Source organism: Mandrillus leucophaeus, unplaced genomic scaffold, assembly GCF_000951045.1.
Source record: "Mandrillus leucophaeus isolate KB7577 unplaced genomic scaffold, Mleu.le_1.0 Scaffold597, whole genome shotgun sequence".
NCBI classification, from domain to species: domain Eukaryota; kingdom Metazoa; phylum Chordata; class Mammalia; order Primates; family Cercopithecidae; genus Mandrillus; species Mandrillus leucophaeus.
In genome coordinates this window covers 956,544-970,320 of record NW_012106441.1, presented here as the reverse complement: position 1 = coordinate 970,320, position 13,777 = coordinate 956,544, and the positions used below count along the sequence as shown (strand labels likewise).

General features: G+C 35.4%; 1 protein-coding gene across 1 annotated transcript in view; it reads right to left on the bottom strand.

Annotated features, from left to right (window-relative positions):
• ARL15 (ADP-ribosylation factor-like 15) overlaps positions 1-13,777 on the bottom strand; it is a 476,557-nt gene that overhangs the window by 272,237 nt on the left and 190,543 nt on the right. The window contains exon 4 of the mRNA XM_011999533.1: positions 8,939-9,147. Within this exon, the coding sequence (XP_011854923.1) occupies positions 8,939-9,147 (209 nt within the window). The remainder of the gene's footprint in view (positions 1-8,938; positions 9,148-13,777) is intronic.

Genomic DNA, 13,777 nt, shown 5'->3' with positions numbered 1-13,777 from the left:
ATTCATTGGCTTCAGGCACCTTTTCTCTTTTCATTCTCTTGAGGTCTTTTATTACTTAATTTGCAATAATATTAGGGAATGTCTTCTTCAGACATGTCACTAATGCCTTACTGATTATGAGGCTGGGGGTACATTTGACTTTCATACATTCGCCTGTCAAAATGTTTCAGTATTTCCTTCATCCCTGTGACTTGTGATGCCAATATTTGCAGTGCCTTGCAAAGAAGTTTGCTTAATGCTGAAGTCTTCTCTCTAAAGAATAATCTAAAGACTCCTCCTTAAGATATTCTAATTGGGGTTAATTTATATAATTAGTTATAGTTATTTGTATAACTTCCCAAAGATATAACTTCTCATTTTTTTATAATAAGAACTAAGATTTCATATTTTCTTCCCATATTATGCTCTATTCTCTTTTTTAATATATAAAAATTATAATTTGAAGCCAGAGATAGTGAAGTAGAAATCAACGGCTATGTTTTCAGAACCTTTTAAGAAGACCTGTATTTACTCCTCAGACATATTTTTAGAGATTATATAAGAAAACATTAAAACTATTCAAAATGAGTGCCAATGCTTCTGCATTGCAAAATCAACAGGAAGTTTTGTTTCTGTTTTTTCAGGGGAAGGAATAAACAAATATATCTCTTGATCTATTAAGAAAAAAAGTAAATCATTTGTGCATTATGTCTCAAATCCTTAGTTCTGGATAAACTCCAACAGATTAACCCTTCTCATTAGTCTCAGCCATCCCAGAGCAACCAAGGGTATTTTAAAGCAGACACTATGTAATAATAATAATGATAATAATTATCATAATGATAATAACTAACGCTTATTGTGCTTTTTATCTTCAAAGCACCTTACTGACATTAACTATGTGTCTATTTTCAAATTAATTTACCTCGACAAATGTTTTATTAACTTTGTAAGCTGTGGAATGTGTACTGGCTGAGTCCTCTTTTGCAAATAAAAAAATAAATGAAAGGAACTACAGGACAAGGAAAGGGTACCTTAAACTTTTGCCTCAAATCAGTCACTGTCTTTGTGGAATGAGGATTAATGAAATGCTAATTTTTATAAAATATAATATTAACATACAGATATAAAGTGTGAATATCACCACTACAACACAAATACATACTACTTCAAAGGGATCAGAAAGTAGCCAAATAATATTGTTTGGATAAAATCAGTCTCTAACTTTACTAGTTATGATTCATTATTATAAAATATTTAAATATGTATACAAAGAAAACGTATTAAATATAAGAATTTTTAAAAATCCTTCTAAGTTTCACTAATGTAATAATAAAAGGCTACTTTTTTTTTATTTGTTTGTTTTTTGAGACAGAGCCATACACTGTCACCCAGGCTAGAATGCAGTTGCGTGATCTCAGCTCACTGCAGTCTCCACCTCCCGAGTTCAAGAATTCTCCTGCCTCAGACTCCCAAGTAGCTGGGACTACAGGGGCGCGCCACCATGCCCAGTTAATTTTTCTATTTTTAGTAGAGACGGGGTTTCACTATGTTAGTCAGGCTGGTCTCGAACTCCTGACCTCAAGTGATTTGCCTGCCTCGGCCTCATTTGTTTTTAATAAATTGAATTCATTACTTTAAAACCATGTCATTATGTTCCCTTTAGAGCTTCATTATGTTACCAGTCTCTATGTGATAAATCTAAACAGGCAAAAATAGATTTTGATGCTAGCAAACAAAATAAGCTCTATAACATAAATATAGGCAATTATTTAAAAATATATTAAAAGAATATTATTTGGTCAATATGTCTTGCCAATTTCTATGAGGGATTTTGGAAAGGGAATAGTACCCTGATATGGTGTAAAACAAAGTCCACAAATAGAAAAATGCAAATGTAGAAACATAAAATCAAACATTTGTAAATATGATAATTAACAAGTTGAATCTTTTTAAAACTATGTATTAACATGGTCAGAGTGGTGAGGATTCGAGGAAGATGTGGTTAGTAAGCAATATTAAAAGGTCAGGTTTGGTGTTTCAGGAAAATAAAAATTTTTATATTCAAGGATAAAAATAGATTCATTGGCTTGAGTAAAGAGAGAGTAAGGAAATCGGGACAAAGTTGATGGTATGAAGCCAGTAAGAAAGGATGTGTGGTAACAATCTGAGGTAGTCACTCTTTCAAACAAAATACAGTTATCCCTTGGTATCTTTCGAGGATGGGTTCCAGAACCTCCCATAGATACCAAAATCTGAGATGCACAAATTCCTGATAGCAAATGAAGCAATATTATCATATAACCTATGCACACGCTCCCATACACTTTAAATCATCTTTAGATTACTTATAATACCTAATAATGTAAATGCTACTTACATAGTTGTTATACTGTATTATTTAGGGAATATTGACAAATAGACTGTACATGTCGAATTCAGAGAACGGTGCTTTTTCCTGAATATTTTCAATCGGTGGTTGGTTGAATACATGAATGCAAAACTCACAGATATGGAGGGTTGACTGTTTATTGAGCATAGAGACATAAACAAGCCATAATTCCTGTCCTTCAACAAACTTACAACCTTAAGGAGTAGACAGAAAAGTTATAGGCAAAATTCCAATATTACGATTTGGATTAGCCCAGGTTGCCAAGGGAAATCAGATGAGAGAGCCCAACTCAGGCATGGGCATTCAAGAAGACTTCCTGATGTGATACATAATCTTGAGGGGGTTGTATTACTCAATTTTTACACTGCTGATAAAGACATACTCAAGACAGGGAAGAAAGAGAGGTTTAATTGGACTTACAGTTCCACATGGCTGGAGAGGCCTCAGAATCACGGTGGGAGGCGAAAGGCACTTCGTCCATGGTGGTGGCAAGAGAAAAATGAAGAAGAAGCAAAAGCGGAACCCCCTAACAAATCCATCAGATTTCGTGAGACTTACTATCACGAGAATAGCACAGGAAGGACTGGCCCCCATGATTCAATTACCTCCTCCTGAGTCCCTCCCACAACACGTGAGAATTGTAGGAGATACAATTCAAGTCGAGATTTAGACAGTGGCACAGCCAAACCATATCAGGGGTTTTCCTAGTGAATTAGGAATAGTGAGTGGTAGATAAGCATAAGTGAGTGAAGAAAAAGGAATTCAATGCACATTAACATATAAGATCTGTGGAATTTCATTCAATTCCAGAAGGAATTAAAAGATTTTTAATATTAGAAGGTTTTAAAATATGGGTATCATGAAAAATTGATAGGAAGTTTGCTTTTTCTGCTCTGTGTTGAAAAATAGTGAGAAATGAGGAGCTCTGGGGGTGTAAACTATTAGGAAACTCTGAGAAGCACTGCAGAGGAAGAAGTGGGAGAATGAAACAGTGAAAAGTCTAGATGTGGAGAATAAAAAAGAGTAAGAATTGAAAGAGGCTTCAAAATGTTCACTTTACATAAAATGAAGATATGTATGTGACTGAAGAAAGGAAGATAGTGGAAAGGAATGAGGGTTTTAAAAGAGAAGATAAAAAAATACCTTTTATTATTATACATTGTCATATTTTGAGATGTATTACTTTGTTATCCTCACCTAAATAGTTTGCTTGATAAAATGGACCTTTCTTACATAATGTATTTATTCATGGAAATTTTGCTTTTGGTGGACAAGGCACATTTTAATCACATTGCTTGGTGGATACAAGAAACACAGGTATACAAAGGAAAAAATAGTGAGATCGAGGTGGCTAGACATAGAATCAAGAAAATCAGGTATACAAAATTAATTTTCTCAAAGAATGCATATAGAAAAAAATGAATGAATGTATAATAAATAAAATATTCTGGCTGTTTCAGTACTTTCAGCTTAAAAGTTACTCTTCAAAATTCACTTAAAATAATGACATTTTTGTACCTAATGAAATGATTGCTAATTCAGAAATATTTACTTCTCTTGAAATAAATATTTTCAAGAGATAGCTGAGTCATTCAGTGGAAAATTGACTTCCAAACCCTCTCATTGTTTCCTCAAGATTTAATTTTAACAGCGTGCAGTACATCTGTAAGGAATGAGCGAAAAACAGTTTGTATCTCTCATATCATTTTAGAATAAGTATATGTCCCATAGGGGAATTTTCAAACTGCTCACACCATAGGTATGTACACTGTTCCATGTGAAATCAAATCAGTATTCTAAAATGCTGCCAAGAGGCAGGTCAAGGCACTTGGAAAACTCTTAAGATTTAAAGTATATGACACTTTCCAATGAGTATTTTACAAACATATTTCTCTACATATACAGAAAGTAGTATTAAATTAAGCTAAGTATTTTACATGATTTAAACACTGCTTTGCATTTTTTAATAAAAGATTTGTCACATGAAGTCAGAGAAGATAGTACTTCATAGAATTACCAAAAAAGAAATGATCTGTTATCAAGCAATATAAATATAAAATAATTTAAAGTATAGTTTATTATCTAGGGACACAGATTGCCCAAGAACTTCAGTCTTTCAAAACTCTGATCCCTCATAGAAAGGAGAAAAAAAAAGTACACAATGGAGAACTAATCACCTATAAATAAGTAGTCGTAATTAAACGTGATAGTTAAATACCATGGAAACATACTAGCACCCTCTTCCAGAAGATGTCTAATACTAAAAAGTGAAAATTGAATAAACAAACTATTCATGACACAGAGTAATGAATGCATTGTTCAAAAAAATCTGAATATTTATAACCGAAATCAAACATGGTCTAAAAAACCAGTAATGTTTATATCATCACAAAAATACTTGCAAATACTTTTCTTGCATGTTTTGTTTTTCAAACATAACACCAAGGTCGATGCACATCACAATAACAAACTGAATTAAAATTGCATAAAAATTGAGACATGGCCTGATCACAAATTTTAACTTTAATATTGATACCCTAATTTAGAGGCTGCATTTTCCTGTGTTAATGGGCCCTGGCACCAATAGAGTCATTCAACCTTATAATTCTGCTTCAAAACTCTGTTTCACAGTCTTCCTATTTCTCAATTAGTATTCACTTTAATAGAAAATATTCAACAAATAGTTAACACTGTACTTTTGATATACTATTTCTGAAAAAGTTACATACTTTTGGATTAAGGATATAGACAAACATCACATCAGATGACGCTGCTAGAAAATAAAGACTGTTTCATGTTAACAAAACGTGTCCTTTTATAAGACACAACAATGTCCAATAAAATGAAAATAAGATTTTAAAAAACAGGAGGTAAAAGAATCATAACCAGCAACTGTGTAGAAGGAAAATAGGATTATATTTATTGGCTACTATATCAACTTAACTTCTCATAAAATCCTCCTGATCTATTAAATAACTTCAGAACTGAAGTATGCTCTCCTATGGGAGTTGTAAAACAAATTAGATACAATTACAATTCAATACAAATGAGAAACCAACCTATTTACCCTTAAGATTTCTCTCATTTTATAGCTTTATCGCTTAACTTAGATCAGAATTTTCCCTAATGTATCAAGTGGGCCTCTTGACAAAATTATAAATTTTTCTCGAATGCTTTCTATAGAGAAAAATAGTTGATATGAGTAAATTCTGGAAAACTGTGGTAACTACACCTCCCCAAAGTGAATACAACAAACATCTGCTGCAAGAATTGCTTGGCTTTCAGACAGTATGTAAAGGGTGTTCTTTTTCCTAGTGTTTTGTTGTTTTTTTTTTAAGCTTGTTTAAAAATACATGTTTTCACTATCAGCTCTCAAGTCATAAAATCTTAAAATTCTGGTAAGTTAAACACAGGTCATTACCAGGTATCTTACAGAAAGAAAAAATATGTAATGTACAAGACTCCACTTGCTTCTGAAAGGGCAAGAAAATAATTGGGCATGTTGCCCTCTGTCTGTGGGTTATATAGTAATTTTAACTATTGTCTTCATTTCTTAACTCAGTGCTCCACACATAGCAAAACTCATAGTAAGGGAGGGGACTACATATATAACTTCCTTATGATTTTTATTCTCTTTGGAGTCCCACTGATAATTCGACTTTCTCTTTTGAATTTCACTGCCTTCTCCCCACTTCTAAAGTCAACAGTAGCCTGATATGCTCATCAAGCAATAGTGTGTTTGTAAAGATTCACTCCAGTGACAGGATAAATTACTGCACATTTTCTGCATTAAACATAAAATGTAATAATTTCAATGGAGTGAGAAGAAGAATCAATAGCCTTTATGACTGATTATCTTTTCTAACTGAATCAGAGTTTAGTGCTTTTTGGTAAGTTGAATGCATCTTCCTTGATTCTGAGAAATCAGAATTTTGCCTAAAATTCACAAGTATTTTGCAGAGTAAAACATCATCTTTTCAGCATTGGGAAATTCCATAAAACATACACAAATTAGCAGGTGCAAATAAATAAAAATGCTTATCAGCAATAGGGCACAGGATGTGCAACACCTTTATGAAAGAGAGAATAAAAAGACGACCATTATCTAAATATATTTCTAGTAACATGTAACTTTGCTCACTTTTCAATCTTTCACTGCCTCTTCTATAATACCAATGCCTGCTCCCAACCACTTCAAAGTTATTGTTTACAAAATGTTTAAGATTCAGTTCCACAATTCCATTTTTATGCTAACAATAAGGTATTGATTTAATTCTTAAAACATTCCTGAGGGCACTTCAACAAGGCATTTTAATACACTACACAGAGAAACTTCTTTGTCATCAAGAAACGGGAAAAATCTAGGACGTATCCCTTTCTTTTTAGGCCAGACCCAAAGTAAGTATAACCATGTCACTGTGCTTCCATAAACTTCAAGACCTATAATGGAATTTGCCCATGTATCCCATTAAAGCAATCTAAAGTGTAGACATGCACCTGTTTGGTATATGTTTATTTAATCATGGGGAAAAATGCTTTACTTAAAGCAGTCCCCATATTTGTATTATGCAAATTCCATTACAAGCAAAAGTTTTGAGAAAAGTAAATTTAAAATGGATACAAATAAAAAGGAAACTCAAAGTCACATATGCTCCAGTATACACAAGTTTAGAATCATTTTCAGACCATATCTATGACAACACTAGATTTATAGCTATCAGTCTTACTGAAAGATGAATTACAAAAAGAGGGAAAAAGATATTTGCTCTTCACCTAGGAAAGATAGCCAGCCAACATACACAAGGAATACTCAGAAGTAATTAATTGCTAAAAGTTTCCTTTATTCAATGTGATCATCTTTCATTCCTATGGAAGGTAACCATAAGTCATATGTTAGGTTTAAAGATACATTAGTTTCAATTATATGATGTCTAAGGAAAACAGATAAACAGGTTCATAACTTTGCAAGCAAAAAGAAAATCTTTTTTCAGATATTGCAAATAACTTGAATAAAGTTATCTGAAGTTAAACTTGTATCTATGTTTTATCAATATGTATATGAATTATGTATATATTACACACACACATTATACTGTCTACATGTAGTAGTGCACACATACGTATTACCAGATTTTTCAGAATGAATAGCGGAATAACAATGCATCCTCAGCAAACAACCTTATAATAATAAACTACCCATCATAACATACTATTACATCTACTCTACAGGTAGAAAAACTGATGCTGAGAAGTTAAAAGATTTACCGAAGGTCTTAAAAGCACATTAGGAGACACCATCATTATAATGCTGAAGATCTTCACATTCATGACTTTCCGAATAGATTTTCATTGCTATTTTTATTTAATTACTTAATATTATCTCTAAGGTATTTTGCAAACTCTATTCTTTAAAAGATGCTATGTACTTAACGCTGAATGAGGCAACTAAAGTGAGACACAAGCTCTGTCTGTTGAATAATAGGTCCTTGCCTTTTTTTTTTTTACTATGCTTCTAAAATTTGAATGAAAACTCTATTTACTTGGTTTATATGGTTCTTCTACTTAAGTGTTTAAACTTCAAAGTAAATTATCCGAATTAATCTTATTAACTTATCATAATAAATTGCATTATTCTCATTTTATAAGTGAGAAGCCAGGCACAAGGAATAAGACTATCTGCCGTGGGTCACACGCTAAGTGTGAGGGAGGTCTGGAGTTAGAACATGTTATGTTCTTGGCTGAAGGGCAAGATTGTTCGTATTAATCATCTTATTCCAAAATCACTTGAGGAAGCACGCAATTTTCTGAAGCAGAGGGGAAAACATATCCTGAAAGTTACAAGTATAAAGGAATACATCAAGAGTTTTGATTTCACTGTACTTACATTATAATTCACTACAATTTAAGTTTTAAAAACTATTCACATATCTCATTACTTTAGTACCATGAATCAGAGGCTTTGTTGACTGAGACACTATTTGCCCACAATTAGTCTCATGCTTTTATAGGAGAAATACAAGCTAAGAAATAAAATTAAATGAGGAAGATAAACATTGGTTCCATGTTGAAATGTATTTGATGGCATGGAATTTGCAAGACAAGACATCAATTTTCAGCCTAGCAGATTACAGAATAGGATCCATGAATCCTAGTCAACGTTGAACACTTCAGAGGAACAAGAACATGACATCTGAGGGCAAGTAATGCATGGGAATGCTCATGATGTGTTCCTAGAAAAGCTGAAGAAGAGAATGAACTAAGTCCACAAGTTAAAACAACAGTAAATAACCAGGCCTTTAGCCTCTCAGAATAGATGAAAAATATAACCAGAAACATCTTCTAACCATTGCTAAATAGTTAGAAAACTGTGCTCTCCAAGTAGGGTTAGGTATGTAAACAAGTGCTAACAGATTGATACAGGCTTTCTGCTTCCTACGAAAACTAAGGTTTCGCATTGAAAACAGCATAACCAGCACATTCCTAATTATATGCATTTTTCCAGGTTGCAATGTGGCAGCAAAAGTACAAGTAAGGAAGACGAAGAGTTGTCATATTAATGAGACATACCTCTTGTACTGAGCGAGCTGCTGGCTTGTCTTGATGATTGGCCAATATTAAAAAGGGTAAAGTGCATAACTGTGGATGCTGAAGAGCTGAGTGCAGCTCATTTCTAGCAGTTTCTAAATCATCCTCTGAAGAGGCACTGTCTAATACAAATATTACCCCTTGAGATCCTTGGTAGTAGCGGCTCCAGTATTTCCGGATATTATCAGCCCCTGTCAAAAACAAAACAAATTTTCGTTTTAAAAAGAGCTTTCAGCAACTGAAAAACGTTCCCAACAGTAATTTCTACTGGAAACCAATGTATCTTTTAAAAATTAAGTGCTAAACTCTGTGGTATGGATTAAAACAGGAATTTAGAAAAGTCAGAGATCACAGTGGATAGGAACAAAGAAGGCAGTAGAGCCAATAGGCAGATTTGGCCTTGAACGAAGACACAGTATCTAAGCCATTCTTAATGACTTTTCTATAAAAATATGTGTGAGAGAACCAGGATAAAACCTCCTAGACTTAAACTCAAAAAAAAAAAAAAAAAAAAATTCAGACTTTAACCGTCTCGAATGAACTATACTCTCTACAAATTGAGACTGAATCTGACCCAGAGAGCTGCATGACCTAGACATCCAACAAGGCTTCTTTCCAAACCATTAACATTACCTTGGTGATATTTTTTAACAGAACTGCTTGCTGATGAGGACAGCCTTGTTTAATTTCACCTAGAGAGCTATTAGCACAATAGCTCTATGTGTCAAAGTGCTAAAGGTTGTGAAAAACTAAAATCATGGCCTTTGATACATTTGTATGAATCTGGCTTCATAACTCATGAGGAAAAATAACAGACGACAAGAGTGCACTTATGGTCTCAATACGATAAGATGTTTATTAAAAAATATATATATATGGAGAGGCCGGGTGTGGTGGTTCACACCTGTAATCTCAGCACTTTGGGAGGCTGAGGCAGGTGAATCACCTGAGGTAAGAAGTTCAAGACCAGCCTGGCCAACATGGTGAAATCCCTTCTCTCTTAAAAATACAAAAATTAGCTGGGCGTGGCCTTGGGCACCTGTAATCCCAGCTACTTGGGAGGCTAAGGCTGAGGCAGGAGAATCGCTTGAACCTGGGAGGTGGAGGCTGCAGTGAGCCAAGATCGTGCCACTGCACTTGAGCCTGGGCAACACAGCGAGGCACCATCTCAAGAAAAAAATTAAAAAAATTAAAAAAAAACATGGAGAATCTCGTCTGCCAAGGCATGTCATGTATTATTCCTCTTTGTATTTCCATTGTATAGCACAACACCTAACTCAAACTTCAGTACTGGAATGATGAAAATTGAGGGAATGAGGGAGTAAAAGTATATACTAATTAAGCTTTACAAATTTGAGACTAGAACTCTAGAGATTATTTAGTCCAACTCTCTGAGGAAACTGAGGCAGAGAGAGGTAAAGTAAGTGATCCCTTGTCATGTATCTAATAAATCACAAAATTGGGATTTGCATGAGTTGGTAGACAATCTGCCCAGGGAAGGCACAGGCACTTCCCATTACATTACGGTGACTGCTTTCATTACTTTCATTCAAGAATAGGAGGGGCAATATGTGTGCATGTGTAGAAAAGGGGTGCTACTGGTTACATAACGACAATTAGATTTCAAAGAATTTCACCAATTTATTGCATATGATCAAGTCCTAACCAGTTAATAACTGTATTTTAGTCATCCACTGAACATCTAGCTCCTATTTTTGACATACCATGTTATGTGTTAGGGAAACAGTGGGGACTGGAGTTGGTGTGGCCTGGCTGGCAAGGGGCACCTGTTTGCTTCTCTTCCCAACTCTGTGCTCAGTGACATCCTGTTGGTAGCTTGAAATCAATCAGGGTGAAAGTACTGTCACTATGGAAATCAGCAAATCCTACATATCAAGTCTGTTCCTCTCCCAGAGAGCTAACACACCACTGGTGACACTGAGCAGCTTATATTTTCTGGGAGAAATAGAAAAGAAAACTCTAAGATTATAAGAGAGTACAATGAAGTGCTGTCATAGAGGCACTCATTAGGTCTTCTGGGAGCAAGAGATAGGCATTTCACCCAAAATGGAGCAATTCTTTTTTAATTTCATTTTTTAAATTTGAGATGGGTTCTCACTATGTTGCCTAGGCTGGACTCAAGACTCAAGTGATTCTCCTGCATCAGCCTCTTGGGTAGCTGGGACTAAAGGCACACACCACGGTGCCCAGAGGGGCAAATGTCTTGAAAGAATAACATCAGTAGCCAAACAGCTCCCATTTATTAAGCACTTCCTATCTTCCAGGTACTAAGTGTTTTAAAAAGAAAAGCTCATACAATTTCTTACAACAATCTAAGGAGGGAAGTATAATTGACTAAGGCTTTGAAACCAATTTTCAGGTCCTAAAATCTGTGATTTCCCCATTATACTACACAAAAATAACTAGGTATACATTTAATAAGAGGATCAATGACATTTGATGTTGAGCAACGTTAAATATGTGAAGACATGGGATATGAGCAGGGTTGATGCATATCAAGCAGGGTCCAACTAAGAAAACAAAACAAAAATAAAGAGGGAATATAAGCCAGAGATCATTTAGTGTAGGGAATTAGTGGCTTAGGTGGTGGTGGAACTAAGAAAACAGCAGGGTTACTGAGATAAGCAACATCTTAGGTCAGGTTCCCTAGACACAGAGCCTGAGATGGCATTTCTTGTACACCTGATTTAGAGGGAGTGCTGTCAGGAGAAACTAGAAGTGAAAGAAGTAGGCTAGAATGGGAGAGGAAGCTAGGCAAAGACATTGTTTCAGAAATCTAGCCTCAGCTTGATGTGATGAGGAACTCTACAGCAAGGATTGAACCACAGAAGTTGTCTAGTCCAAAGGCAAGGGGGCTGGGCTATTACACCCTTGTATAGTCATTAGCCACCCCTGGGGAACAGGAGGGGGATGGGGCATGATCTTATAATCTCCCAAACACATTTGGTTGGGGCAATTATTGTCAGCCAAGGGCAGGCCTCTGGAGAAGGGTACAGGTGTGAGTCATTACCAGCCAATACTCGCAGCAGCTGGGAGATGGATGCACTGGCCCAGTAAAGGAGGTCTGGGTAGGAAACCAATAGCATCTGGTACAGGCTACATCCAGACACTACCCATATGCTCGAGAACCATCCATAAGCTGGAGGGACAAAACTGGAGGCAGTGTTACCCGCTGGTAAGTGTTTAAAACAACAAAAATAGTGTGCATGTGTATCTGTACACAAGCTTGTTATAAATTTCACTAACACAAAGGATGTGCAGCGCACAGTTTTCATAATAAGAATCAATGCAGCATGCTTTATTGTAAATTCCACATAGCCAACGAATGCCCACAGAATGCTTTATTGAGTTTGCATCCATAGCCAACTAATGGCTGCAATTGACCAACTAGTGTAGTTCTGACATGAATGGTGGCTGCTCAAAGTGCTTTATGTATATTAAATCACTTACCCATGACAGTCTAATGACTCTCATGAGGTAAATACTGTTATCAATCTCATTTTATCAACAAGGAAACCAAAACACAAAAAGATTATGTAACTTGTCCAAGGTTACACACCTAATAAATACATTTAGGTCTAATATGCTCGAAATAGAGGTCATGGACTAAAAAGGCAATGAGGCTAAGTAAAGAACTATATTACCACATAAGCTAGGAGAAAAGAAATGGAACCCTATTGGAACAAAAGGTAAGTAAATGCCTACATACATTAATGGAAATATGTCCAAAAACATTTCCCAACTGGTTAATTCAATGGATAGTTATTAAGTACCTATTCCATCCATACAAGTCTCTGAGTTAGAACCTAAAGAGATATTTAGAAAGCCATTATTCCTCTTAACTGAAACCATCAAATCCTGTAAAGTAATACAAATTACAATGAGGCCTGCAAATACAGCAGGCAGAGCAAATATGTCCACACATTAGATGGTGTCCAGTGAGTCAGATATAAAGAGAATTTGGTTGCATGTTTTAATAGAGCTTGTCCCTTGGAAACACAGGACACCTGGAAATTCAACTTCTGCAATCAACTCTTTCAATGAGAAACTATGTTTTCATTTGCCACATTTATGAGTACATATGGTACCTGAAAATAGTGAGACATACACAAACACACACACACACACAAACCCAAAGAGAAATACCATAACTTTAAAAAAGTCCCTTATATGACATAATGTATGAATAATATATTAATAGTGAAAAGGCCCTTTTCTTTAATCTCCTGCCCAGTCTCGTGCCCAGTCTTAGCATTCCTTTCATCATCAACACTGAACTTGGAATTCTAAATTCCCATTTTGCCTTCTCCACATGGCTTTGGTCAGCAGCAACCTAACCCATACTGAGACCAGGGCACTTCACCAGCAACGAGGTGAAGAGTGGTATGCAGTTATTCAGTCCAGCTTAGTGGGCCATGGTTTAGTCACCAGATTAAAATAAAAATTGGCTGTGTCATCAACCCAGCTGCCAGGTGTTTTGAGGAGTGAGCCTAATTGGGAAGGTTAGGGACACCTGTCTGATGCCCACATTCTCAATCCCCAAACCAAATCCAAAAGAAGTAACAAACACAGGAAGTGACGTCTTACAGCAGGCTAAGGCCACTCTTAGTTTAATGACTGAAAATGCCATGCTCTGTGTCACTTAAATTACAATTGCAACATAACATGGTTAAAGAGCAAACTCAAACCGCGTCTATGGTTTGTACAGTTAGATTAAAAAGCAAAGGGGTTAGTCCTAACAGTAGTGGGGCTGGGTGAGGGTGGTGCCAAATGTCCTATTTATACATCCAATGTTGCCTC